This window comes from Tachysurus fulvidraco, chromosome 9 (assembly GCF_022655615.1).
Source record: "Tachysurus fulvidraco isolate hzauxx_2018 chromosome 9, HZAU_PFXX_2.0, whole genome shotgun sequence".
NCBI lineage: Eukaryota > Metazoa > Chordata > Actinopteri > Siluriformes > Bagridae > Tachysurus > Tachysurus fulvidraco.
The window spans coordinates 26,852,098-26,878,855 of NC_062526.1; the positions used below are offsets into that span (position 1 = coordinate 26,852,098).

Below are 26,758 nucleotides of genomic sequence, written 5' to 3' on the forward strand. Positions count from 1 at the left end.
GCCACCCCAAAATAAGCCTCGCTGTCTCGAGCCACATATCTGTTTAAGGTTATTACTTTCTCTGTGTTCCCTCATTCAATACGTTCCACACAGTCGTGGCATTGGACTCATGATAGGCAGTCGTACTTTTTTTGTACAAAAAGTACAAAAAAATGCAATACACAAAAGACAATAAACAGTAACAGAAACAGCGCCGACCGACCGGTGTATATACTGTATGTGAATACTGAATGTTCAAACAATATTTCGTGCAGTAAGTTTAGAATGAACACAGTTTCTTAGCAGCAGGTCCTGTGGATAATATATAGAGTTGTGCAAAAAACAGCAAATGACTGAAATATTGTATAGTATGTGCATAATGGCTGAGATATTGTAAAATATGTGCAAAAACAGCTGAAATGTTGGACAGTATGTGCAAAAACAGCAGAAAAGTATGCAAAACAGTGTGTGTGCGTGTTGTGAGGGTCTGTGCAGTCCATACAGATGATGTGTGTGTGCATATGTTGTGCTCAGTATAGTACAGTTCGGTTATTGAGAAGTCTGATGTCTTGTGGGAAGAAACTGTTACACAGTCTGGTCGTGAGGGCCGAATGCTTTGTTACCTTTTTCCAGACAGCAGGAGGGTGAAGAGTGTGTGTGAGGGGTGTGTGGGATCTTCGACAATGCTGTTGGCTTTGCGGATGCAGCGTGTGGTGTAAGTGTCCATGATAGAGGGAAGAGAGACCCCAATGATCTTCTCCGATGTCCACCATTTACTGAAGCTCAGAGGGAGGTTATAAATAGTTACATATATACAGAAAACAGACTGTGTGTGTGTGTGTGTGTGTGTGTGTGTGTGTGTGTGTGTGCTTTCCCAAGTTCCCAAATTACACCAGACCTCCAGCTACACAAACCCATATTTGGCGCATTTACCCTTTACAAATATGGCTGTTTTACTGCCCCAAAGTGGTCATAACAGGTAACTACAGTTCCTATAATAATTATTATTATTATTATTATTATTATTATTATTATTATTATTAGTATTATTAGTATTATTAGTATTATTATTATCAAAGGCACATCTTTTTTATATTTATAAAGATCTGGAGTTTATACTTCTGATTGTATAGAGAATGGAGAGTGGAGAATCAATTCCCTGAAGACTTAAAAAAGAACAAACATGAAAACATGGGAATGATCCTGAAAAATCCCAGTAAGCTTTATTATGGATTACATGTCCGTCGATGACAGCAAGTTGTCAAGTCCTCAGTATTTGTACAGTCAGAGATTCATGTGTATAATGACAGTGTGTACAAATGTATTGATTAGTTGTTAAAAAAAAGCTATCTTCCAATGAAAACAACCCATATTTACCCATATCTCTTAATACTATAACAGGTTATTAATAATTTCATATTTCTGAACTATACATACACATTTTCATAGATTTATTAAATTGTATAAAAATTCGAACTAAAGCATTATTACCATTTTTACAAACGATTAATTATATTTCCAGACACAAACACCAGTGAATAGAGGTTTTATAGAACCTTCAGACATTCTGTTACAATAATTTCAGAAATCAGAAGAACTTTTATATAAATCATGATCAGAACGTTCATTTCCTTCATAAGTAACTGATAATCCTAGAACACAATTACTGATTAATAAGGAAAAGTTTATAGAGCTTAAAATTATTAAACATGAAACACCACAAACCCATTATTTCGTTCGATCACACAACCTCGCAGAAGATTTACACAAAACATCCCGGCTGAACCAGAACCCAGCGTATAGAGGCTGAGTGAATGTGGTGTGGACTCTGTGGAGGAGCTTCATGGTGTCAGAGACGCTGTAGAAGGACAGAGTTCCTGCACTGTGATCCACATACACTCCTATTCTGGTGGGTGATGGAACTCTGAGATCAGTCTTAATGCTGTTGTGATAGAAGAAGAGAGAAGAAGAAGAACATTCCAGACTCCAGGACTGATTGTTGCGTCCAAACACACACTCATCAACCTGTCCTTTCCTGCTGATACCTTTATATGAGACTGATATTGACACACGTTTCTGACTGCTCCACTCCACCTCCCAGTAACAGCGTCCAGACACACTCTCCTTACTCAGAACCTGACTGTAGTAGTCAAATCTCTCTGGATGTTCAGAGTATTGTTGCCTTCTCACACTATATACAACCTCTCTGTTCTCCTCAGACAGAATGAGCTGGTGATTTACTGTGTTGGGATCCAAAGTCAGATCACAGAAATCTAAATACATGAAAAATGTGAACATGTTAGATATCAATCACAGTATAGATGTAGTAGATGTGGAGTGTGTGCGTGTGTGTGCGTGTGTGTGTGTTGGGGGGGGGTGTGTGTGTTATAGACTTACATTTTAGAAACCCGTCTCTGCTGTTCGGCTCTAAGAGTAAAGTCTGAATGTCCTCAACTGTTGAGAAAGAAATAAAATGCCCTGATGTTAAAACTGATAAAACCAGACAGTTGTATAGATCTGAAGTGTGTGTAGATCAAGTGCCACACTTCAGTGATGAAGCACCAAAGTGCAGAGTTTCTCAGCTCTAACACAAACTCATTCACGTCAGCAGTTTATCATCTTTAACAGGATCATTTCTTTACCATGTTCAGGGATGTTGATGAATTCGTCCTGGCAGATTTCCTCAAGTCTCTTTTTCAGATCAGAGAGAGATTTCCTCACTCTCTCAAATGAGAGCTGTTGATTGACAGTGATGCTGGACGAATTCTCACAGAGATCAGACTGAAAATCTGGTCTATTGTATGGAAGAGATTGATGACCAGAGACTAAAGCCTGCAAACAGCAATTAGACATGAAATTAGGAGAATAAATGAAAGTTATTTTAAAGAATCTTAAAGCTCATTGTTTCCATATGAAAAAAGGTTTGAAGCGGAAACATTTTAGAAACCTAAGAACCATCATATATTCACTAGAACCCATAACCTGGAAATGTGGATGTCATTGACCTTTATTTCCTGGAGGAAATGGATGTGATCATGTGTGTGTGAAAGCTTCTCCATCTCAGTGACTCTCCTCTGAAGATCATTAATCTCCTGCTCCAGTTGCTCCAGGAGTCGTTCAGTTCGACTCAGTTCAGCCTTCTCCTGAGATCTGATCATCTCCGTCACCTTCGAGCGCTTTTTCTCCATGAAGCTGATCATCTTAGTAAAGATGATCTCATTGTCCTCCACTGCTGTCTGTGCACTGAGCTGTTAGGAGACACACAACACATGAAGGTCCATTTAAAGCTCATCTCTCATTCTCTCTCTTACTGGGACTCTAAATGTCTCCATGTTGTCCATGTTGTGTGTGTTTCTAGGAGCAGCTCTGTCTCTGCTCACTGCTCACCTTTATAGTGTTCAGAGCCTGTTTCAGCTCCTGCACCTTCTTCTGCTTCTCCTGGAGTCTCTGCTGGAATTTCAGCTGCTCCTCCTGTAGCTCATTCTGAGGACACATCAGTTGTTTAGGTTCATTTTTTAAATTCACTTCCTCCTGCATTTGTTCCTTCTGTATACATGAGTTCACACCCTCTCAGATTATGAGTACTGTCTATACAATTTTAGACATTCTCTCTCTCTCTCTCTCTCTCTCTCTCTCTCTCTCTCTCTCTCTCTCTCTCTCTCTCTCTGTGTGTGTGTGTGTGTCTCTCTCTCTGTTAAACCTATGTCGACTCACCCAGTCAGCAGGAATGTTCTCTTACCTGTTTGATGAGTTTATGATTAATGCTGATCAGAAATATATTCAACAGTCTCTTAATGACATTAAATTATATTTAAATATTTATCTTGATTTAAAAATAATTTTGATAAATACATAAATGGGATTTTCTCACCTGTTTTTCAGTTCTTTCTGCTGCAGCGGTGACTGTGTCATGACCTCTGTGTTTATCTATCATACACAGATAACAGATGAAGCTTTGGTCAGAACGACAGAAGATCTCCAGCACTTTATCATGTTCAGAGCAGATCTTCTCTTGTAGATCTCGAGAGACTTCGACTAACTTGTGCTTTTTTAATCCAGGAACTTGATAGTGAGGTTTGAGATGAGTTTCACAAAACGAAGCCACACACACCAGACAGGACTTGACGGCTTTGTTTTTTCTCCCCGTGCAGAACTCACACTCCACATCTCCAGGTCCAGCATAACAGTGATCAGGAGAAGCAGCTTGGACTTCAGTCGTCTTCTTCAGTTTCTCCACCACTTCAGCCAGAATGTTGTTTCTGCATAGAACAGGCCTTGGTGTGAAAGTGTCTCTGCACTGAGGACAGCTGTAGACGTCCTTCTTATCCTCCTGATCCCAGCAGTCATTAATACACACCTTACAGAAACTGTGACCACAGGAGAGAGTCACCGGATTCTTCAGGAGATCCAGACACACTGAACAGATGAACTGATCCACTGAAAGCTGATCTACTGAAACACTCACCTCAGCCATTTTCCTGAACTCACACAGTGACAGAATACATGAGAGATAATCTCTGACTTTTGTTTTCTCTGGAATGAGGAATGGCTCTTCGCTTTCTTCTGAGAGAGACAGAAGGAGGAGGAGCATTTAGTACACATGACTGTAATGGACATTCTATTAAAAAAGTGAATGAATGGTATTTGAATCATGCCTTAATCATGTTAGGAAATAAAAGTTTAAATGAATCCAATGCTGCATCTGTGATGTTACTTTGCAGAGTGATGCAGTTTGTAACAAAACCAGGATTGGGAGAATCAGTAAGAAGTGAAATTGACAATAGTTTCTTCTTCTTCTTCTTCTTCTTCTTCTTCTTCTTCTTCTTCTTCTTCTTCTTTTGGCTTTTCCCTTCAGGGGTCGCCACTGCGAATCATCTCTCTCCACCTATCCCTATCTTCTGCATCCTCAACACTTGCACCCACTAGCTTCATATCCTCATTTATTACATCCGTTTTCAATTCAATTTAATTCAATTCAAGTTTATTTGTATAGCACTTTTTACAATGGGCTTTGTCTCAAAGCAGCTTTACAGAACATAAACATAGAACAGAAGGTAAACATAAAGAGAAATATAGAGAATTAATATAGTAAAAATTCAAGATATATATAGTTCAGTGTGTATGTATGTATGTATGTATATGTATTTATCCCCAATGCGCAAGTCTGAGGTGACTCAGGCAGCAGTGGCAAGGAAAAACTCCCTTAAATTGGTAAGGAAGAAACCTTGAGAGGAACCAGACTCAAAGGGGAATCCATCCTCATATGGGTGACACCAGAGGGTGTGATTACAAATATATAGTCAAAAAAATGTTGAATTTATACCTACTCTTTGGCCTTCCTCTTTGCTTCCTGCCTGGCAGCTCCATGTCCAGCATTCTCCTACCTCCTCTGAACATGTCCAAACCATCTTAATATGGCCTCCCTAACTTTGTCCCCCAAACGTCCAACATGAGCTGTCCCTATGATGTACTCGTTCCTAATCCTGTCCAATCTTGTCACTCCCAAAGAGAACCTCAACATTTTCAGCTCGGCTACCTCTAGCTCTGACTCCTGTCTCTTCTTCAGTGACACTGTCTCTAAAGATTTATAAGACGCCCTTATCCAGAGAAACATACATAAGTGCTTAAATAGGTAAGCCCTGCCCACGATTCACACCTTAAGGGAGACTGAAACTACTCCTGATTAATCAGCTGAGAGAACAACAACGACCAAAACTATAAAATCAACAATGGTATAGAATATAACAAAATTCAAATCACACTACTCTTGAATAAAATGAGTTAAGCAGATAGTATACAAAAGTCAGGAACCTACTTTACCAGAAGACAATATATTCAAATGTAGAGAGTTAAAGCACACTAAACCGTACTGCATGGCCGGTCTCACCACTGCCCTGTACACCTTCCCCTTGATTCTTGCTGATATTTTCCTATGACACCATTCTCCACCATTCTCCACCCTGCACTCGCTTCTTTACCTTTTTCCCACTCTCTAGATTTACTCTGGACTTTTGTACTTAAACTCCTGTACCTTCATCACCTCTTCATCCTGTAACCTTACTGTTCCACTTTCCTCCCTTTCATTCACACACATGTGCTCAGACTTACTACGACTGACTTTCATTCCTCTTCTCTCCAGCACAAACCTCCACCTCTCCAGGTTTTCCTCCACCTGCTCCCTGCTCTCACTACAGATCACAATGTCATCTGCAAACATCATCGTCCAAGGAGACTCCTGTCTGACCTCGTCTGACAACTGGTCCATCACTATAGCAAACGGGAAGGGGCTCAGAGCCGAGCCCTGATGCAGTCCCTCCTCCACTTTGAACTCCTCTCTCTGACCTACAGCACACCTCACCACTGTCCTGGTTCTCTCATACATGTCCTGCACCACTCTGACATACTTTTCTGCTACTCCTGGCTTCCTCATACAGTACCACAGCTCTTCTCTTGGCACCCTGTCATACACTTTCTCCAAGTCTACAAACACACAGTGCAACTCCCCCTGACCATCCCTATACTTCTACACCAAAACTTCTCAGAGCAAAAATTACATCTGCTGTGCTCTTTCTGGGCATGAAGCCATACTGCTGCTCACAAATTTCCACTACCTTCTTTAACCTAGCTTCCACTACTCTTTCCCACAGCTTCATTGTATGGCTCATCAACTTTTTCCCCCTATAGTTGCTACAACTCTGCACGTCACCCTTATTCTTAAAGATCGGCACTAACACACTTCTTCTCCATTCCTCAGGCATCCTCTCAGTCTCTAAAACACTGTTGAACAAACTAGTTAAAAATTTCACTGCTGCCTCTCCTAGACACTTCCAGACCTCTACCGGGATGTCATCAGGACCAACTGCCTTTCCACTTTTCATCCTCTTCAAAGCCTTCCTGACTTCATCCTTTCTAATCTTATCTACTTTCTGTTCCACAGAGATCACCCCTGGGCATGGTGGCTTAATGGTTAGCACATTTGCATAACACCTCCAGGGTTGGGGGTTCGATTCCTGCCTCTGCCTTGTGTGTGTGGAGTTTGCATGTTCTCCCTATGCCACTAAAATTGTCCATAGTGTGTGATTGCGTGAGTGAATGAGAGTGTGTGTGTGCCCTGCGACGGGTTGTCACTCTGTCCAGGGTGTATCCTTCCTTGATCCTCGATGACACCTGAGATAGGCACAGGCTCCCCATGACCCGAGATGTTCGGATAAGCGGTAGAAAATTAATAAATGAATGAATGAATGAATGAATGAAAGAGTTCACCCCTTCTTCTCTTTTTTCCCTCTCATTTTCCTCATTCATCAGCTCCTCAAAGTATTCCTTCCATCTCCTCTGTACACTCTCCTCACTTGTGAGCACCCTTCCATCTCTATCCTTAATAATTCAAACTTGCTGCACATCCTTCCCATCTCGATCCCTCTGCCTAGCTAACCTGTTCAAGTCCTTCTCCTCTACTTCTCTAATGTCTAAAATAGTGTACAACTCCTCATATGCCTTCAGCTTGGCCTTAGACACCTCCCTCTTCACTCTGTGCTGTAACTGCTTGTATTCCGGTCTATTCTCTTCGGTCCTGTCCATGTCCCACTTCTTGGCTAATCTCTTCCTCTGGATACTATCCTGAACTTCCTCATTCCACCACCAACTCTCCTTGTTTTCTTTCCTCCTTCCAGATGACACACCCAGCACCTTTCTCCCTGTCTCCCTCATCACATCAGGTAACATGGAGGGGAGTGACATCTGCTCCACGCAGACTCTCCACTGGCATCCCACAGGGCTCAGTACTTGGTCCTCTTCTTTTCTCCCTGTATACTCATTCTTTTTGGGAAATTATTTCATCACGTGGGTTCTCTTACCACTGCTATGCTAATGATACACAACTTATCTTCTCTTTCCCACCCTCAGATGCCACAGCTTCTGACCGGATCTCAGCATGTCTGGCAGAAATTTCATCATGGATGACTGCTCATCAGTTAAAGCTCAATCCTAACAAAACTGAACTGCTCTTCATCCCAGTTGATTCATCCCCAGGTCATGATCTTGCTATATCCTTGCACAACAATCTGATCTCCCCTTCAGCCACAGCTCGCAACCTTGGGGTAACCATATACAATCAACTGTCCTTTTCCTCTCATGTTGCTAATGTGACTCGCTCATGTCGGTTTCTTGTCTACAACATTAGAAGGATTCGGCCATTTTTGTCCACACAGACTGCTCAGGTACTTGTTCAGTCTCTTGTCATTTCTAGACTGGATTACTGCAATGCACTGCTGGCAGGTCTACCTATGTACGCAATCCGTCCTTGCAAATGATCCAAAATGCAGCTGCCCGGCTTGTTTTCAACCTGCCAAAGTTCTCGCATACCACCCCGCTGCTGTGATCCAATCGACTGGTTCCACCATCTTTCAGGGTAAGAGGGAAGTTTACTACAAGACTCTTCTCTGTTCTGGCACCGAGGTGGTGGAATGAACTTCCCCTAGAGGTCCGGACAGCTGAGTCACTGGCTATTTTCAAGCGGCGGTTGAAGACCTACTTATTCAGGAAACACTTCAACTAGCACTTCTTTCCTTATCTTTTGCATTAAAAAAAAAATCTTTGACACTTTTTCATTGTAACATTGAACGAATGTTTTAAACTCATGGTATCTTAAGTATGTAACCTAGTGAACCAGCATTAATGTATTCAATGTTAGAGATTTAAGCACTTATGCACATCGCTCTGGATAAGGGCATCTGCCAAATGCTGTAAATGTAAATGTAAATAACATCTGCTGTAGTTTCCCAGTCATCTGGCAGCAGTACCTCACCACCCACAGCCTGCCTCAACTTCTGTCTAAATTCCTCACAACAGTCCTCCTTTTTCAGCTTTCACCACTTGGTTTTCTTCTCTATCTTTGATCTTTTCGTCGTACAGACCATCAGAGTCATCCTACACACCATCATCCTATGCTGTCTGGCTACACTCTCTGCCACTACCACTTTACATTCACTAATCTCTTTCAGATTGCCTACCTGTGTTCTCCTACCTCCACTCTTGTAAGTCACTCTATGTTCCTCCCTCTTCTGAAAATAAGTGATAACCACAGCCATGTTCATCCTCTTAGCAAAGTCCACTACCACCTGTCCTTCAAGGTTCCTTTCCTTAACTTCAAACTTGCCCATCACCTCCTCATCACCTGTGTTCCCCTCACCAACATGTCCATTAAAATCCGCTCCTATCACCACTCCCTCACCCATGGGAATACTCTCCATCACCTCATCTATAGTAATTCACTCCAGAATCTCTCTTTCTCTCCTCTAACTCACAACCTACCTGTGGGGAATAACTACTAACAACATTCAACATCACCCCTTCAAACACTAACTTCAGACTCATCACCCTGTCTGACCAGTCTTCACCTCCAGAACATTCCTCACAAACTCCTCCTTCCATAATAAAACAGCTTGAATCCTGTTCCTATACTATGAGCCTTGCTACCCTTCCACCTGGTCTCCTGTACACACAGTATATCCACCTTCCTTCTCTCCATCATATCAGCCAGCTCTCTACCTTTCCCTGTCATAGTACCAACATTCAGAGTTCCTATTCTCAGTCCTACACTCTTACCTTTCCTCTTCTCTCTCTGTCTGTGCACTCTCCTCGACTGATCCGGTATGAAATTCGTACTGACGATTTGCATGGTTAAATTTGTTTTACGTCGGATGCCCTTCCTGACGCAATCCCCTCTATTTATCCGGGCTTGGGACCGGCACAGAATCATTCAAGGTGGGTTTTTTATGTGAATCATTTTTTAATAATGAATTATTACACTTTTAATGAGTACATGTGTATCATTACAATTTAGGATGTGTATCATTACAATTTAGGATGTCCTGAAAAAGGACATCCTAAATTGTTATACAGCACAGATAATAGCTGTATTTACTGTTAAAAACACAGTGTGGCGCTCTTCACATAGATGTGTGTAGGGAATCAAAATGGGAGACAGCAAAGTTCATGTCACATGAAAAGAACCCACATTTCACTTAACACTAAAACAGTTCCTCAATAATTTTATATTTCTGAGCAATTCTTACAGATTTAAAGGTTTATGAAATTCGACCACGATCAGGAAGACTATTCCAAAGTTTGGGAGGTAAATACGAAAATGGTCTATGCTTTTGATAGATTTTGAAATTCTGGGAACTACCAGAAGTCCTGAGTTTTGTGACCTCAGTGAGCGTGATGGATTGTAACGTGTTAGAAGACTAGTTAGATACATGGGAGCTAAACAGTTTATAGCCTTGTATGTAAATAGCAGCAGTTTGTAATCAATTCTAAACTTAACAGGTAGCCAGTGTAGAGATGATAAAATTGGGGTTGTATGATCATACTTTCTTGTCCTGGTAAGAACTCAGGCAGCTGCATTTTGTAGCTTATTTATTAAAGATGCAGGACAACCACCAAGTAACAATAGTTACAAAAATCCAGTCTGGTGGTCTTTTAGAGGCTAAAGTCTGCAAAAGAATTCTAACTAAAGCATTATTACCATTTTTACTAGGGATGCACTGATACCACTTTTTCTCTTCCGATCCGATTCTGATACCAGCGTCGGCTGATAACTCGCTTAGTTATTAAGATTTATTTGTTTCTGGCAAAGAAACAACAAAAATGCCCATATTACTGGATGAAAAATGAAAAGACAAGAAACCTTCAAAAAGTATTAATGCAGTAGCAAACAGTACTTTTAAAAATTAGTGGTATAACAATCTAAACCATATATACTACAATTATTATATTTAAATTAGGCAATATTTTAAAGTGAATCTTATATTAGAACTCTTGAAACACAATGCAAAATGTATTAAGCAGTAAACCTTGCTCCCAAATGAGTGACATGTTTAACGCGCTGAGGACCTTATACAGGGACTTCACCCAGCTAATCCATGAAATTTTTGAGTATCCAGCAGGGGTAAGTATGTGACTGTCTAGCTCTTCCAGCTACACCAGCTCCATGACTCAACAGCAGATTATGCACTCTAGCAGCCCAAAGTGGTTGGAATGACCCCGCACTGAAGGCCATTTTTCTAAAAGGCCTCATTCCTTCACTGCATGCTGAACTCGCTTGTCTTGATGAGGAAACCACTCTGGCTCATCACCGCAGCCATTGACCTGGACAATTTGATCCGCAACCAGCGCCAAACCCCTGCAATGTAGATTGGCCACACCAACACTGCCAGCAAATACAGTTGTGCAACTAATGTGGCCAAGCTAGACATGACTGCTCCACCTCCCCTGTTGAAATGGACTTAGCTAAATTGCTCACTATGGCAGAGTGGATTAACCACCCTAACATTAAGGAGTTGCAACAATTTCTCAGGTTCACAATCTTCTATCTAAGATTTGTCCACAGCTACAGTTCGGTGTCCGCTCCTCTCACAGCCTTGCTCTGAGAAAAGCCCAAAAATCTATGCTGGTCTGAGCCAGGACAGGTGGCCTTTGATTTCACCATAATCCTGCGTCCCAATAAGAGAACCCAGAACCCATCCTCCCACCTACCGTAAACATTGAACCTATATGGTGGGACCTCATTGAAGAAATTCACCACACTGAACAAGCCCCACGTCCTGAGTGCCCCCCAAGCTACAATACGTCCACACATCTCTCTGACACTGGGTCACTTCTCCCCCAGCTCTGAGCACCCTGGCATCCAACGAACCATGCAGCTATTGCAAAATACCTTCTTTTATCCCATGACTTCACCATCATTCTCCTAACAGTGGACCGATTCTCTGAAGCCTGCAAGCTTATCAACTTGAGGATCCTGCCAACTGCTATGGAGCATGATCCTATTTTATCCTGTATTCTGGTTATATGGCATCTCGGAGGACAGGGTCTCTGACAGAGGGATCCCATTCACATGTGTGAAAAGCTTTCTGCAGAAAACTAGGGACTAATGTCAGCCTCTTATACAGTTACCGCCCCCAGTCTGCAAGTGGAGAGATTGAATCAGAAGCTGGGCCAGTACTAGCAAACGTACTGCAGAGAGGACCAGCAGAGATAGTGCGAGTTTCTTGCATGGGCTGAATATGCTGAAAACTCCCTCACCCACACCTCCTCTGCCCTCACACCTTTTTATTCCCATGGTCACAAGAGCCATCAGTTGTCCCATCCATAGACAACTGGTTCGACTGGAGTGGCAATGTCTAGAAAAGTGCCCACATCTGCCTCCAATGGGCAGTCCACTGCCAGCACCTACAGTAGATGCTGCCATCCAACATATCAACCAGGGCAAATGATATGGCTATCTATAAGAAACCTTCACCTGAGACTACATTGCCACAATAAACGTTATTCAAGCCCACTTCAAGCTGGCCCGCACCAGTAACTCCACCTAACATGTCCAAACATCCCCCTGATGAAGTCATTTGTTTTATGGCCCTTTATATTTCTGCTTTAATATTCTTATTCAAACAGATTGTGATACCTTTACCCTTGCCCTCTGGAGGTTGGTCGCGCTGTCACCAACTGTTGTTTTTGCTTTGTCTTTACTACTTTCACAATGTTTTGGCCATTATCTGCCGTTGTTGTCCTTGGCTGTCTTGTTTGTTGTCTGTTGATCAGTCTTTCCTTTTTCGGGACATCCTAAATTATTATAAAGCACAGATAATAGCAGTATTTATTTTTGAAAACACTTCACAGTGTGGTGCTCTTCACACAGACATGCGTAGGTAATCAAAATGGGGGACAACAAAGTGGGGGACAACATCAAATGAAGTCAACCCACATTTCACTTAACGCTAAAATAGTTAATAATGTTTGAGCTATACTGACACATTTTAAAGGGTTATTAAATTCAAATTAAGATTTATTTGTATAGTGCTTTTAACAATTGGCATTGTCTGAAAGCAACTTTACAAATAATACAAAAATTCAAAATTAATATATATTTAAATGTGTTTGTATTCATCCCCAATTAGCAAACCTGAGGTGACTGAGACGACAGTGTCAAAAAAAACTCCCTTGGATGAGATAAAAACTCTGGCAGCTGTATTTTGGATTAAATGTAAATGTGTCTCACGTGAAAATTAAAAATTTGCACAACATGGACATGTGACACATCAAAACACTCAGCATAATGGGGGAACTACCTCACGGGTATTCGGATTACGTCACATGCTCATGTCCACTCACCTCCAAAAGTATTGGCACCCTAGCAGTCCAGTAGCTTTCACAATCTTTCTGTCCACTCGCCTCCAAAATGCACCGGCCTTTGCGACTACTTGCACCGTCAAAGCCAACATCAAAGTTTGTCGTGATGAACTTTACAAATGTAGTTATTATTATTATTCTTAGCCAAAAATTTATTTAAAAAAATGCGGCCTAGGGCTTTCGAGCCACATGCACCAAATTCGCATATGTCATAGACCCTGGTCTGAAGTTTGTTGCTATTACTCTAAGCGATTGGAATTCCGGCATTCCCGGTACAGAAGCTCAAAGTGGCCTTTTTTCCCATAGACTTCCATTAGAAATTTTTGAGGTTTATAACTCGGCAAGTTTTCGAGTGATTTACACCGAACTCGGAGAGGTTCTTTAGGACCTTACTCCGGACGAAATTTTTATTTCGGAGTTCCGACGGAATTTTCGGTTTTTGTGTAGTCGACGATCGAACATCTCATAGACTTGAATGAGGAATTCCGAAAAGTCCTCTATGCTCTCACACACACAATACATCCAACATTAAGAATTGCATGTACTGTTCTATGCAGTATAATAATAAGTAGAATCCCATAATGACCGCAGTATTGACATGAAATGTCCAAACCCTCAGTAGCTACTTTTTGCCAAAAGTATTGGCACGCCACCAGGTATTCTGGTGACATCACTCGACAGCATGTGATGTCACATGTAGCCCCGCCCAAAAACAAGCAGAATTAAAAATTTGCACAACATGGACATGTGAAATATCAAATCACTCAGCACAATGAGGGGAACTGCCCCACGGGTATTCTGGTCACATCACATGCTCATGTCCGCTCACCTCCAAAAGTATTGGCAACCTAGCGGTCCAGTAGCTTTCTGTCCACTCGCCTCCAAAATGCACCGGCCTTTACGAATACTTGCACAGTCAAAGCCAACATAAAAGTTTGTCATGATGAACTTTACAAATCTAGTTAATAATTTTATATTTCTGAGCTACCCTTACACATTTTATAGATTTATTAAATTCTATAAAAATTCTGAATAAAGCATTATTACAATTTCTACAAAGTTTTACATTTTCTGACGTAATTATATTTCCACACATAAACCCCAGTAAAGAGAGGATTTATAGAACTTTCAGATATTCTGCTACAATAATTTCAGAAATCAGAAGAACTTTTATATAAATCCTTTCCTTTCCTGCTGATGTCTTTATATGAGACTGATAGTGACACGCGTCTCTGACTGCTCCACTCCACCTCCCAGTAACAGCGTCCACACACACTCTCCTTACTTAGAACCTAACTGTAGTAGTCAAATCTCTCTGGATGTTCAGAGTATTGTTGCTTTCTCACACTATATACAACCTCTCTGTTCTCCTCAGACAGTATGAGCTGGTGATTTACTGTGTTGAGATCCAGAGTCAGATCATGGAAATCTAAATACATGAAAAATGTGAACATGTTAGATATCAATCACAGGATATATAGATGTGGAGTGTGTATGTTTGTGTGTGTGTGTGTGTGCGTTGGGGGGTGTTATAGATCACATTTTAGAAACATTAGGTTACTGTCGTAACCCCGGTTCTCTGAAACATCGAGTGGAGAGATCCACCTATGGGAAGGGCATCCGTTCCTGACCTCTACAGAAGCATCCAATTGCACCAAGTCTGGCTTGACAGACAGGAGCGCGTGCCAAAGGCAGGTAAGGTAACGCCCCTTACCCGAGTGCATAATGCACCTGCACACGCTGCCTTTCCTCAGTGTACATATTCGCTTCTCATGCAGCAAGCGGGGCAAACTTGGTGGATCTCTCCACTCGATGTTTCAGAGAACCGGGGTTACGACAGTAACCTAATGTTCTCTTTCATCATCTCGTGTTCGAGATCCACCTATGGCAGATATAGACAACTCCCCGGTTGCCCAATACACTCACAGCGAGGCCCTGTAAGTCAGAGGACGGCCAAAAAGGTGGTGCTCGGCACGTCACAAAGCAGCAGCCATAACATACTGCGCGGGGCAAAAAGCTCAGCCAAAGGGAAACACAGCATGCGGCAACATGCATGTTAAAACCTCGCTGACGTCCAACAAGCGGGCAGCCTGCCGGAAAATAACATGTAAATAACATGTAAATGGACCAACCCGAGCGTATGGCGGGGAGAAGACCATATGCCTGAAAAACATGCACAGCCAGGCCGGGCGGACAGGGCTGACAAGAGTGCACGTGGCTACGAAGAGCCCACACTCAAGACCGCATCAGCCATGGTGGTACGAGTAACATCAAGCCGGTAGTGCCTGACAAAGGTGTGCGGAGAGGACCAGCTCGCCGCGGCACAAATGTCCTGCAAGGGAACTCCCCCAAACGGAGCCCATGAAGCAGCCAAGCCTCTAGTGGAGTGAGCCCTGAGGCCATCTGGAGGCTGCACGCCCCTAGACTCATACGCTAAGGAGATAGCTTCTACAATCCAGCGAGAGAGGCGTTGCTTAGAGATGGGTTTTCCCGTGTTCGGCGGGGCCCAAGAGATGAAGAGCTGATCGCTCCCCCGAAAAGAGTTCGTCCTGTCCACATACGCCCGTAGGGCACGCACAGGGCACAAAGCATTCAACCTCTGGTCCTCTGCAGAGGAAAAAGGAGGAGGGTGAAAAGCGGAGAGCTCGATCACACCACCAGTGAAGGCTGAAAAGCACTTAGGCACGAAGGCCGGGTTAGGCTTAAGCCTAACTTCTCTAAGCGAGAATTCTCTAAGCGAGAATTTGGTGCACGAGGAATGAACCGAGAGCGCATGCAAATCACTGACACGTTTGGCGGAAGCCAAAGCCAGGAGCAGCGCCGTCTTGAAGGACAGAAACCTGAGGGAGATATCCCCCAGGGGCTCAAAAGGCTGTTGGGCCAACACCTCCAGCACCAAGGAGAGATCCCAATCCGGGACCACACTCCTGGTGACCGGCAGGGAGCGGCACGCACATAAATCTACGGACAAGGGGGTGCTGCCCCACCGTAGCGTCGCCGAAACCGGCGTGACATGCAGCGATAGCCGCCAAATAGACCTTAATTGTAGAAAAAGACCTGCCACGATCGATAAGGCCCAGTAAAAAACCCAAAATATCAGTGACTGAGCACAGATACGAGACGAGCTGGTGCTCCTCACACCACGCCTCAAACACACGCCATTTGCAATCATAGAGAGAGCGTGTGGAAGGGGCCCTGGCACTCTGAATCGTGGCGATAACACGGGGGGGAAGCCCCAGCGTGCTCAAATTCGCCCTCTCACGGGCCAGGCCCAGAGAGCCACCTTGCCCGGGTGAGGTTGAAAAATCTCCCCGTTCCCCTGGGTCAGGAGATCCGTACGCAACGGGAGGGGCCACGGCTCCGCATACAGAAGAGGAATTATCTCCGCTAGCCAAGGTGCCTTGGGCCTGGCCAGGGTCGGGGATATCAGGCAGAGCGGAGGGAAAGCGTAGAGCAGCGCGCTAAGCCATGGATGGGCCAGAGCGTCCACGCCGAGGGGGGCGTCCTCGTCCCGAAGCAAGAAGAACATAGGACAGTGGGCGTTTTCGCGCGAGGCGAAGAGATCGACGGCAGCCTGGCCGAACCTCTCCCAGAACAGTCCCACTATCTGGGGGTGGAGCCTCCACTCCCCGTACAGAGGGTTCCCCCTCGACAGAAGGTCTGCACCTCTGTTCAAAAGGCCCGGGACGTGAGTCGCCCGTAACGACAGAAAGTGCTGCGTGCTCCATACCAACAGCTTGTGAGCCAGAGCGTGAAGCCTGGAGGAGCGCATGCCGCCTTGACGGTTGATTTACGCTACAGCTGTCGTATTGTCGCAGCGTACCAGCACATGATGCCCCCGCAGGCGGGGTGAGAAATGCATCAGAGCTTTCCACACAGTGAGGAGCTCCAAGTAATTAATATGGGCTGAGCAAAGTGAGATCGGCCACACACCGTTCACTGACCTGCCCTCTTGAGTGGCTCCCCACCCTGTCAAGGAGGCATCTGTTGTGACCACTTTCTGCATCATGATCGCCCCGAGAGGGGTCCCATGCGCGTAAAACTCCGCAGCTCTCCAGTGGCGCAGTGCGGCCATGCACACGCGCGTCACCGAGACAAAGCGGAAAAGATCGCGCAACGGGCAGAGATGAAGGGACAAAATCCACTTCATGAAAGCCCTCATTCTCAGAAGACCTAGAGGCAAGACATGGACAGACGAAGCCATAAGACCCTGTAATCTGAGACATGTGCGATACTGTATCCGCGCCCCTTCTCTGAACCGCGATAGACAGTTCATGAATGAAGAGACGCGCCCCCGCGCTAGGCGCACGCGCATCGCGACGGAATTCAGCTCCAGACCCAGGAATATGACTTCCTGAGCGGGAGTGAAATTGCTCTTTAACACATTGACTCTGAAACCGAGCGCAGAGATGTGTGAGAGCACACGGGCAGTGTTCTGAATCACATTCTCTCTCGAATCGGCTATAATAAGCCAATCGTCTATGTAAGTCAGGATCCTGAGACCCGCTATTCTCAGCGGTGCAAGCCCCGCCTTCACACACAGACAGAACGTCCGCGGACTCAGCGCGAGCCCGAACGGAAGGACTATGAATTCGTAACATATAGAATTCATAGTGCGAAGGATAGATGCTTATGTGGAAAAAAGCATCGCTCAGATCGATCGAGCAAAACCAATCGTTCCGCTTTATCGAACGTATGAGAGAGCCGTGTGTTAACATTCTGAAGTTGTATTTCCGTAAATGTTTGTTCAACACTCTGAGATCCAGAATAGGATGGAGAGATCCGTCCTTCTTCGGGACCAGGAAATAACGAGAATAAAACCCCTGATCGCTTAGATGCACGGGTACAACTCGAATCGCTCCCTTCTCGAGAAGAGATGAGATCTCGTCTTTCAGAATGTGGGCGGAGCACTGGTCCGTGTGGGACCAGACCACTCCGTTGAACCACGGGGGTGATTGGACAAACTGAAGTCTGTAACCCCTCGTGACTGTGTGAATCACCCAATCGGGGGCCGAGACAGACAGCCAGGCTGTCACGTGACTCCCGAGCGTCGAGAAGGCCCGTCTCGGCCTCATCCCCGGAACCTGCCAGTCCTTCGGGGAAGCGGTCATCGGCCGGTAGTAAATCCTCAAACGGGGAAGGACACATGTCGGCCAAGTCAGAGGAAGCCGCGCCGCGGGAGGCCCCTGGGAGCGCGGCGGCGTCGCCTTTTTCCCCCTCCGAGTCGGACAGCTCGCAGTCGACATGCTGGGAAGTGGCCGTCTTGAGCCTGCGACGCAGGAGCTTTTTTGGGAGCGCCAGGCAATGGCTACAGTTCTCCGGCAGCTCAATAGCCTCTTGCGCATGCTTGAGACCCGTGCAGACAACGCAGAAGGGATGGGAATCCCTCGCGGTGATAAGCGCACCGCACGCGGCCGGGCAGGCTCGCGATAGGTCATCCACCGGAGTAGCCGGAGCCGCTTTGGAGAGCGCCATAGGGAGGAAAAAAGGCAAAAATGCAGGCGGGCAGCCTACGGAAAAAAAAGGGGGGTGCGAGCGTGGGCGGCTCGCGAAGCTAACCTGGCTGAGGACGAACACGTCCGGCGGAGGCTGATCAAGCGATATGTCCTCCTGAAGACAGAAAGTGCAGTCCAAAAAACCAGGGAGCTGTGAGGTAGGATCAGAAGTCGCGAGAAGCGAAAGTAAACTGAGGAAAGGCAGCGCGTGCAGGTGCATTATGCACTCGGGTAAGGGGCGTTACCTTACCTGCCTTTGGCACGTGCTCCTGTCTGTCAAGTCAGACTTGGTGCAATTGGATGCTTCTGTAGAGGTCAGGAACGGATGCCCTTCCCATAGGTGGATCTCGAACACGAGATGATGAAAGAGAACTCGTCTCTGTTGTTCGGCTCTAAGAGTAAAATCTGAAAGTCCTCAACTGTTGAGACAGAAATAAAATGCCCTCATGTTAAAACCAATAAAACCAGACAGTTGTAGAGATCTGAAGACCTGTGTATATCAATTGACACACTTCAGTGATGAAGCACCATCAGCAGTTTATCATCTCTAGCAGGATCATTTCTTTACCATGTTCAGGGATGTTGAGTTCCTCCTGGCAGATTTCCTCCTCGGATTTCCTCCTCGAGTCTCTTTTTCAGATCAGAGAGAGATTTCCTCACTCTCTGAAATGTGAGCTGTTGATTGACAGTGATGCTGGATGAATCTTCACAGAGATCAGATTGAAAATCTGGTCTATTGTATGGAGCAGATTGACGACCAGAGATTAAAGCCTGCATACAGCAATTAGACATGAAATTAGGAGAATAAATGAGTTATTTTAAAGAATCTTAAGGCTCATTGTTTCCATATGAAAAAAGGTTTTAAGCGGAAACATTTTAGAAACCATAATTTATTCACTAGAACCCATAACCTGGAAATGTGGATGTAGTTTACCTTTATTTCTTGGAGGAAATGGATGTGATCATGTGTGTGCGAAAGCTTCTCCATCTCAGTAACTCTCCTCTGAAGATCATCAATTTCCTGCTCCAGTTGCTCCAGGAGTCGTTCAGCTTGACTCAGTTCAGCCTTCTCCTGAGCTCTGATCATCTCCGTCACCTCCGAGCGCTTTTTCTCCATGAAGCTGATCAGCTCAGTAAAGATGATCTCATTGTCCTCCACTGCTGTCTGTGCACTGAGCTGTTAGGAGACACACAACACATGAAGGTCCATTTAAAGCTCATCTCTCATTCTCTCTCTTACTGGGACTCTAATACCCCTTTTCCACCGAGGCAGTTTGAGTGCTGGTTCCGAGCCAGAGCTTAATTTAGAACCAGTTATTTCTTTTTCGACCACCACAGCACCGACTCTGAACCAGGAAAAGTATTTCTTAAGTAGCACCAAAACGTTGCTGGTCTACACTTAAGAACCGCTTGCGTTAGGAGCTGTGGGAGGGGCTACTGTTAGCGCCTTTGATAATGTACCTTAAGTATACTAATGTTTAATACACTTTTACTTTACCACGATATGATACATTATCAGCACACATAATAGTAGGTAGCTACATGCTAAGGCTAACTTTTTTCTGTGTTAATGATAAAATAATGTTATGTACTTTCTCGATTACAACCTCCGTTTATACCAGGGGTCGGCAACCCGCGGCTCCGGAGCCGCAAGTGGCTCTTTCATACCTCTGCTGCGGCTCCCTGTAGATTTGGAAAATAAATATTTAATTTAAATTTTTTATTTTTGTTAGTTTTTAAAAAAAAATGTAATTCTAAATTCTAAGATCATGATGCTCTTGTAACATTAAAATAAACCATGTTTCATTTTTTTTTTTTTTTTTTGGTCGCTCAAAATATGCGTCATAACTACCGACTTGCGAAATCTGACACACAGAAGCAGGCACATTTTTGCTTTGCTGCAGCCGGCAAGTTACATTTTTTTATGTCATGCATGGCTGTCAAGTGTCACACATTGAGAGTGACAGTCATGCATTTGGGATTTTTCTCACGCTCTCCCGCCACACATCATGTTCTCACGCAGAAAAACTTTTTGACTATCATATATTTAATAAGCCGCAGCGCCCAAAATGTATCAGTCCGCACTTCTGTGGAACCGGGCAGGAATCAAGCGCGTCTCAGTTCTTAGTCGAGCCTGACACTTATCAGCCAATCAAAAAAGAGGCTACACAATAGCCAATCAGAAAATAGCAATATCTGGGAAAGATTTAACGCAACATCCAATGAAAAAAAGCGAGGGGTTGGAGATGTCATGCTTGCCTGTCTTCAAAACTTGAGAGCCCTAGTCATGAATACGAGGGACTCAATTATATATTAAACATTTTATTTGAAAGTAACCTTCAACCCAGCTTTTTTCTTAAGGTCAGTTCAAACTGTTCAAAATATTTTTGTTTGCCTGCAGAAATAAAATTGTGTTTACTCGGTAGCAGTTAATTGATTTCATAAATGCAACACACTACAGTTTTTTTCTATACTTTCCATAAAGGTAAAAAACGATACATGCAGTGTTATCTTCATTTTAGATGTCAAAAGGGTTTTGTGGCTCCCTGTGGTAATTTTCTGTGGGAAATGGGTCCAAATGGCTCTTTGAGTGTTTAAGGTTGCCGACCCCTGGTTTATACAGATTACATGAAGCTGCACATACACATTTTATTTGCCGCGTTTGGATGCTAATCTAGGCTCACAAAGCCATGAGCATTAACAGTAAAGCAACATCCGCCATTATTGTTGTGTTTGTGTTTGCCACTGCTGCGCTAACGTTGCTGGGACAAGTGAGACATACAGTATACAGTGACGTCAGACTCCGCTCTGTGACGGCTCTCTAGCTGGTGGAAAGGCAAATCGGTTCTTAGAAGGTTCGCCAGTGGAACCAACTTTGAACCAGCACCAGCGCTAGCTCTGAACCAGCACCCGGATCTTTTTGGTGGAAAAAGGGCATAAATGATTCAATGTTGTCTATGTCCTCTGTGTTTCTAGGAGCAGCTCTGCCTCTGCTCACTGCTCACCTTTATAGTGTTAACAGTCTGTTTCAGCTCCTGCACCTTCTTCTGATTCTCCTGGAGTCTCTGCTGGAATTTCATCTGCTCCTCCGGTAGCTCATTCTGAGGACACATTAGTTGTTTAGGTTAATTTTTTTTAACTTTGCTTCCTTCTGTATACATGAGTTCACACCCTCACAGATTCTGAGTACTGTCTATACAACATTCTCTCTCTCTCTCTCTCTCTCTCTCTCTCTCTCTCTCTCTCTCTCTTTCTCCAGGAATGTTCCCTTACTTTTTCAAGTTTTCAATTCAAGTTTGAAGTCACTTCAGCCATAATGTTGTTTCTGCGTAGAACAGGCCTTGGTGTGAAAGTGTCTCTGCACTGTGGACAGCTGTAGACATCCTTCTTATCCTCCTGATCCCAGCAGTCATTAATACACACCTTACAGAAACTGTGACCGCAGGAGAGAGTCACTGGATCCTTCAGGAGATCCAGACACACTGAACAGGTGAACTGTTCCACTGAAAGCTGATCTACTGAAACACTCACCTCAGCCATTTTCCTGAACTCACACAGTTACAGAATACATGAGAGGGAATCTCTGACTTTTGTTTTCTCTGGAATGAGGAATGGCTCGCTGCTTTCTTCTGAGAGAGACAGAAGGAGGAGAAGCATTTAGTACACATGACTGTAATGGACATTCTATTAAAAAAATCATGCATTAATCATGTTAGGAAATAAAAGTTTAAATTAATCTAATGCTGCATCTGTGATACTTTGCAGAGTGATGCAGTTTGTAAGGAAACCAGGATTGGGAGAATCAGTAAGAAGTGATATCAGTAAGAAGTAAGAACCGTATGTCAATGAAAATCCCACTTATAAAACATCATGCTAATATGATCAAGGGTTTGTAAATGTTAGGTATATGGAAGTGCAGCAGAAAAGCTTAAAATAAGTTTGAATAATGAAAGAATTCTTTGCATTATTACCAGTCAAATAATTCAAGGAGGGTTTTTAAGTGAATCATCTTTAATAATTAATTATTACAGTCTAAATGGATATATGTTTATCATCACAACACAGTAGTTGAAATAAATTTCAGAATAGCCTGATAAAAGAAGAAAGACAGGGAGAGTCCAAGACTTACGTTCACACTGTTACAACAACCCAAGCTCCCAGCCTTCAGAGGGAACCCTCGCTGGTTCACAGAGTTTCACCTTCGGTTGTTACTTCTGTGATCACAGATTTATAAACCACACTCATGCCACAATGTACCATTAAGTAACCTCAGTTTGTTCTGCATACTAAGCCATTTGTCATGCTTTAGTGTTGCTTTTCTTTGTTTTGAACATCACCTGTGAATTTTGGATTTTGTGCTGTCTTTGCTGTTTCAGACTTTTCTTTGTTCTTGTTCTCCCTCACCTATGCCTCCTCTGGCCTTACACCTTTTCATTCCCATGGTCACAAGATTCATCAGTCGTCCCATCAACTAGTTCCACTGGAGTGGCAAAGTCGAGTGTAACGGTCTTGCCCGAGCAGTCCTTTCTGCTGAACTGAGATTGTGGGCCTTGAGTCTCGAGAAGACCATCTCCTGCCTTTCAAGTGCAACCTGCTCATTGAGTTCCACCAGCACTGTACTACTCACAGACAGTGCAGTGTTGGCAGGATGCTGGCCCCACACAAGATGTTCACTCTGTGGTTGAAGCGTCACACTGTGCTTGAGCTTAAATTTTTTTTATTCCCATATGTCTTACGACATCAATTGTAATATTTTGTAAGGCAAAATACTTTACTTTGGGGCATTCTTGAGTCTCAAGATTTTTCACAACATTACTCCCCCCTGTGAGGCTGTAAAGTCTCAACCAAACCTATATTGCCTATAACCACTAAACCTTATTAACATCAACAGGGGCTAAAACCATAAAACAAAATCACCAAAAAATGACAAAACAAACAAAACAAAGCAAAATTTCAACAAATTCTAAACGTTAAACAAAATTTCAACATCACCACTTTTAGCATCCTCATTTACCAGATTACCTAAGAAATCCTAATATTTTAATATCACTTTAATTCTATCTCCACTTTGACTACTTTTTCGTCTAACACAATAACATTTCAGCTTTACCATTCTTTTCAATTTCAACATTATATCCCAATAACATTTCAACCATTACTCCCCTCTACACTCCATATACAGTACGTAACATATTCAGAAACATACGTGCTCATTCTCAAAGGGTGAACCAGGAGTGATCGAAAAACCCTTAAAGGCCAATTTAAGGGAAAATTCTCACTCTGCCCGATTATATAGCGTGACAGTGAAATCAGTGTCACCAGGTCATCGCAACATACAACATAAACATATAACAACAGTTTTAACATACAGGAAAGAGAGTCAGTGTATACGCTGTCACAGGCCACTCATGACTATGGCCACCACCAATAGTAGCGCGTACATTTTTTGCTTATTCTGCAAAGTATGCCACACATCCAAGAACATGTGGGCATAGTATGTATTAGGCAAGACAACCACAGCATCTGAATCGAGGCGGCTCCATGAGCTGTTTTAGGAGCACAGTGTACTTTCTTTGTGGATGGATTATGTTATCGCACCCATGAAGGAAATAAAGCTGGTTATGCAGTAGTAGAGTATGCTCACATTGAAAATGTATACCGGACAATTAGTGAGGTGACTGTCCCACAACCATGTTCAGCACAATTGGCAGAAATAAAAGCCTTGGTAGAAAAAAAAAGCCAGCTAAGCGTACTTGGTGTATCACCCAGATGTAAACAAAGTACAAAAGCACAGACTAGTAAAATATGTGAGTAAAGCGGTTGCAGAAAAACAGACACAGACAGGTGTGCCAGATCTAATCGATGGCTATAGCGGAATGAAACCCAAGACTGATGAGACTACACAGAGTAGAAGTACAGAAAATGCTCCAGAGCCAAGTGTACAGAGTGGAAATACACATAGTGATAGTTAAGGTGAAGCAACACGATCTAGTGACCACAATCAAACACAACAGAATGTGACAGATGGTGAACTTGAGAGTAGGAGGTATCCAACTAGAGAGAGAAAAACACTAAATTACTTAGATTACTTGGTAACTGAATACAGTAATAATGATGGCATTCCACAGACTTTTGAAGGAGCAATGAGGTCAACTAACTCAAAAGAATGGATAAAAGCCATGAATGAAAAAATACAGTCTCTAAACGAGAACAAAACGTTTACCCCGACAACACTGCCAATAGTCAAGGAAACAGTGGGGGGTAGATGGGTTTACTCTATCAAGACTGATGCAGACGGAAAAGACAAATACAAAGCACGGTTTGTGGCCAAGGGTTACAACCAGAGAATGGGAATAGACTATGGGGAGACACCCACTGCGGACTTAACAAGTGTAAGAGTGGTGCTACAGAAAGCAGACGTGAAAGAAATGGACGTGAAAACAGCATACTTGCATACTCCCATAGACTATGAGATCTACATCAATCCACCAGAAGGTTACCAAGATAAAGAGGGTATAGTTTACAAACCAGAGAAATGACTTTACGTTTTGAAACAATCTGGGCAAAACTGGAATAAGATTTTGCACGATTGTGTTTATGCCAAAGAGTCAAAGGAAGGAAAAGTGATCATAATTACATGGGTCAGTGACTAATTATTGCAGTGAGCAATCAAGAGAGACTGAAAGAAGTGAAAGAGATGCTTGCAGAAAAGTTTAAAATGAAAGACCTAGTTAAACTGAAATATTTTCTTGGTATTGATTTCAATCTATCAGATGGGTGTGTAAAAATGACACGAGAAGTATACTAACAAGATACTACAGCGTTTTAACATGCAAGACTGTAAGATCAGAGAAACACCATGTGAACAAAGGTTGGAGTATACTGAAAATGCAGTAAAAATGAAAGATGCCAAAATGTACAGAGAAGCTGTGGGAAGTCTTATATACCTGACTGTTTGCACCAGACCAGATTTGAGTTTCGTAGTGAGCAGGTTATCACAGTATTTTGCTGAGCCTACAGAAGAACAGTGGGTCACTGTGAAGTACGTGTAGTTCGGTATCTCAAAGGTACAGCAGATACAGGGTTAAGTTTTAGAAGAAATTACTGTGAAAAATTAGGTATACAAGCCTACAGTGATGCTGACTGGGCAGCCGATACCAGTGACAAATGCAGTACTACTGGATACTGTGTAAGTTTAAGCCAAAACAGTTCTCTAGTATCATGGAAGACCAGAAAGCAACCAACTGTGGCACTTTCCACATGTGAAGCAGAATACATGGCACTTGCTTCAACCATGCAAGAGTGTTTATACCTAGAACAGTTACTGGGAGGTATAGATAACTACAAGTACACACAAACTGTAGTACATGAGGACAATCATGGAACAATTGATCTTACCAAAAACCCTGTAAACAGACAGAGATGTAAACATATAGACATAAAGTATCACTCTATCAGGTCTATTGTAAATGAGGGAAGGGTAACTTTGATGTACTGTTCCACTGATAACATGATTACTGATGTAATGACCAAACCTGTAAATAAGTTAAAAACTGGATAGGTTTGTCGGTGCTCTTTTTGGAGATCGATATGTGTATGACAGGGGTCCACATTCATTCTATCTTTTATTTTTGTTTATAAAACAACCCGAGTACAAGTTGGGGTGTTAAAATATGTTAAAATATGTCCTCAGTTGTGTGTTATTATAATGCTGTGCACTTCTGTGTTAAGTAAATGAGTAGGTCACAAGGGGGCACTAAAAGTATAAGTTAATTAAGTAGACATGTTTGCGTTAATTGGTTTGTCCTAAGGGAGTTACGGTTGTCTCTTTATGTTGTTTAACTGTCTGACCATGAGACTGATGTGTAGACAGTGATAAAAATAAATATGCCTAGAAAGGCTAAAGGTAACTTGTCTCAATCATCCATTTGTCATCTGAATGCAACGCTAGCTGCAACAGTGGTATAGCACAACTCAACACTTGCTATAATTTGGACTAGCCCGTGCTGGGGCTGAAGCTAGTGTACTTTTCAACATTTCTAATGCTGCATGAGGCTGTCCTTTGTAAATTTACTAGATCTGTAGTTAGTACTTGG

General features: G+C 43.3%; 1 protein-coding gene and 1 pseudogene across 1 annotated transcript; both read right to left on the reverse strand.

Moving 5' to 3' along the window:
* The window catches only part of LOC113658642, a 297,616-nt pseudogene that overhangs the window by 235,342 nt on the left and 35,516 nt on the right, over positions 1-26,758 (reverse strand).
* Positions 1,198-4,516, reverse strand: LOC125145468 (tripartite motif-containing protein 16-like). The gene is made up of 6 exons (XM_047818397.1): positions 3,851-4,516; positions 3,367-3,462; positions 2,985-3,227; positions 2,622-2,811; positions 2,377-2,433; positions 1,198-2,252 (listed from the first exon to the last, which is right to left on the reverse strand). Exons 1-6 carry the CDS (start codon positions 4,451-4,453, stop codon positions 1,708-1,710), a joined length of 1,734 nt encoding a protein of 577 aa, XP_047674353.1. The 5' UTR covers positions 4,454-4,516; the 3' UTR covers positions 1,198-1,707.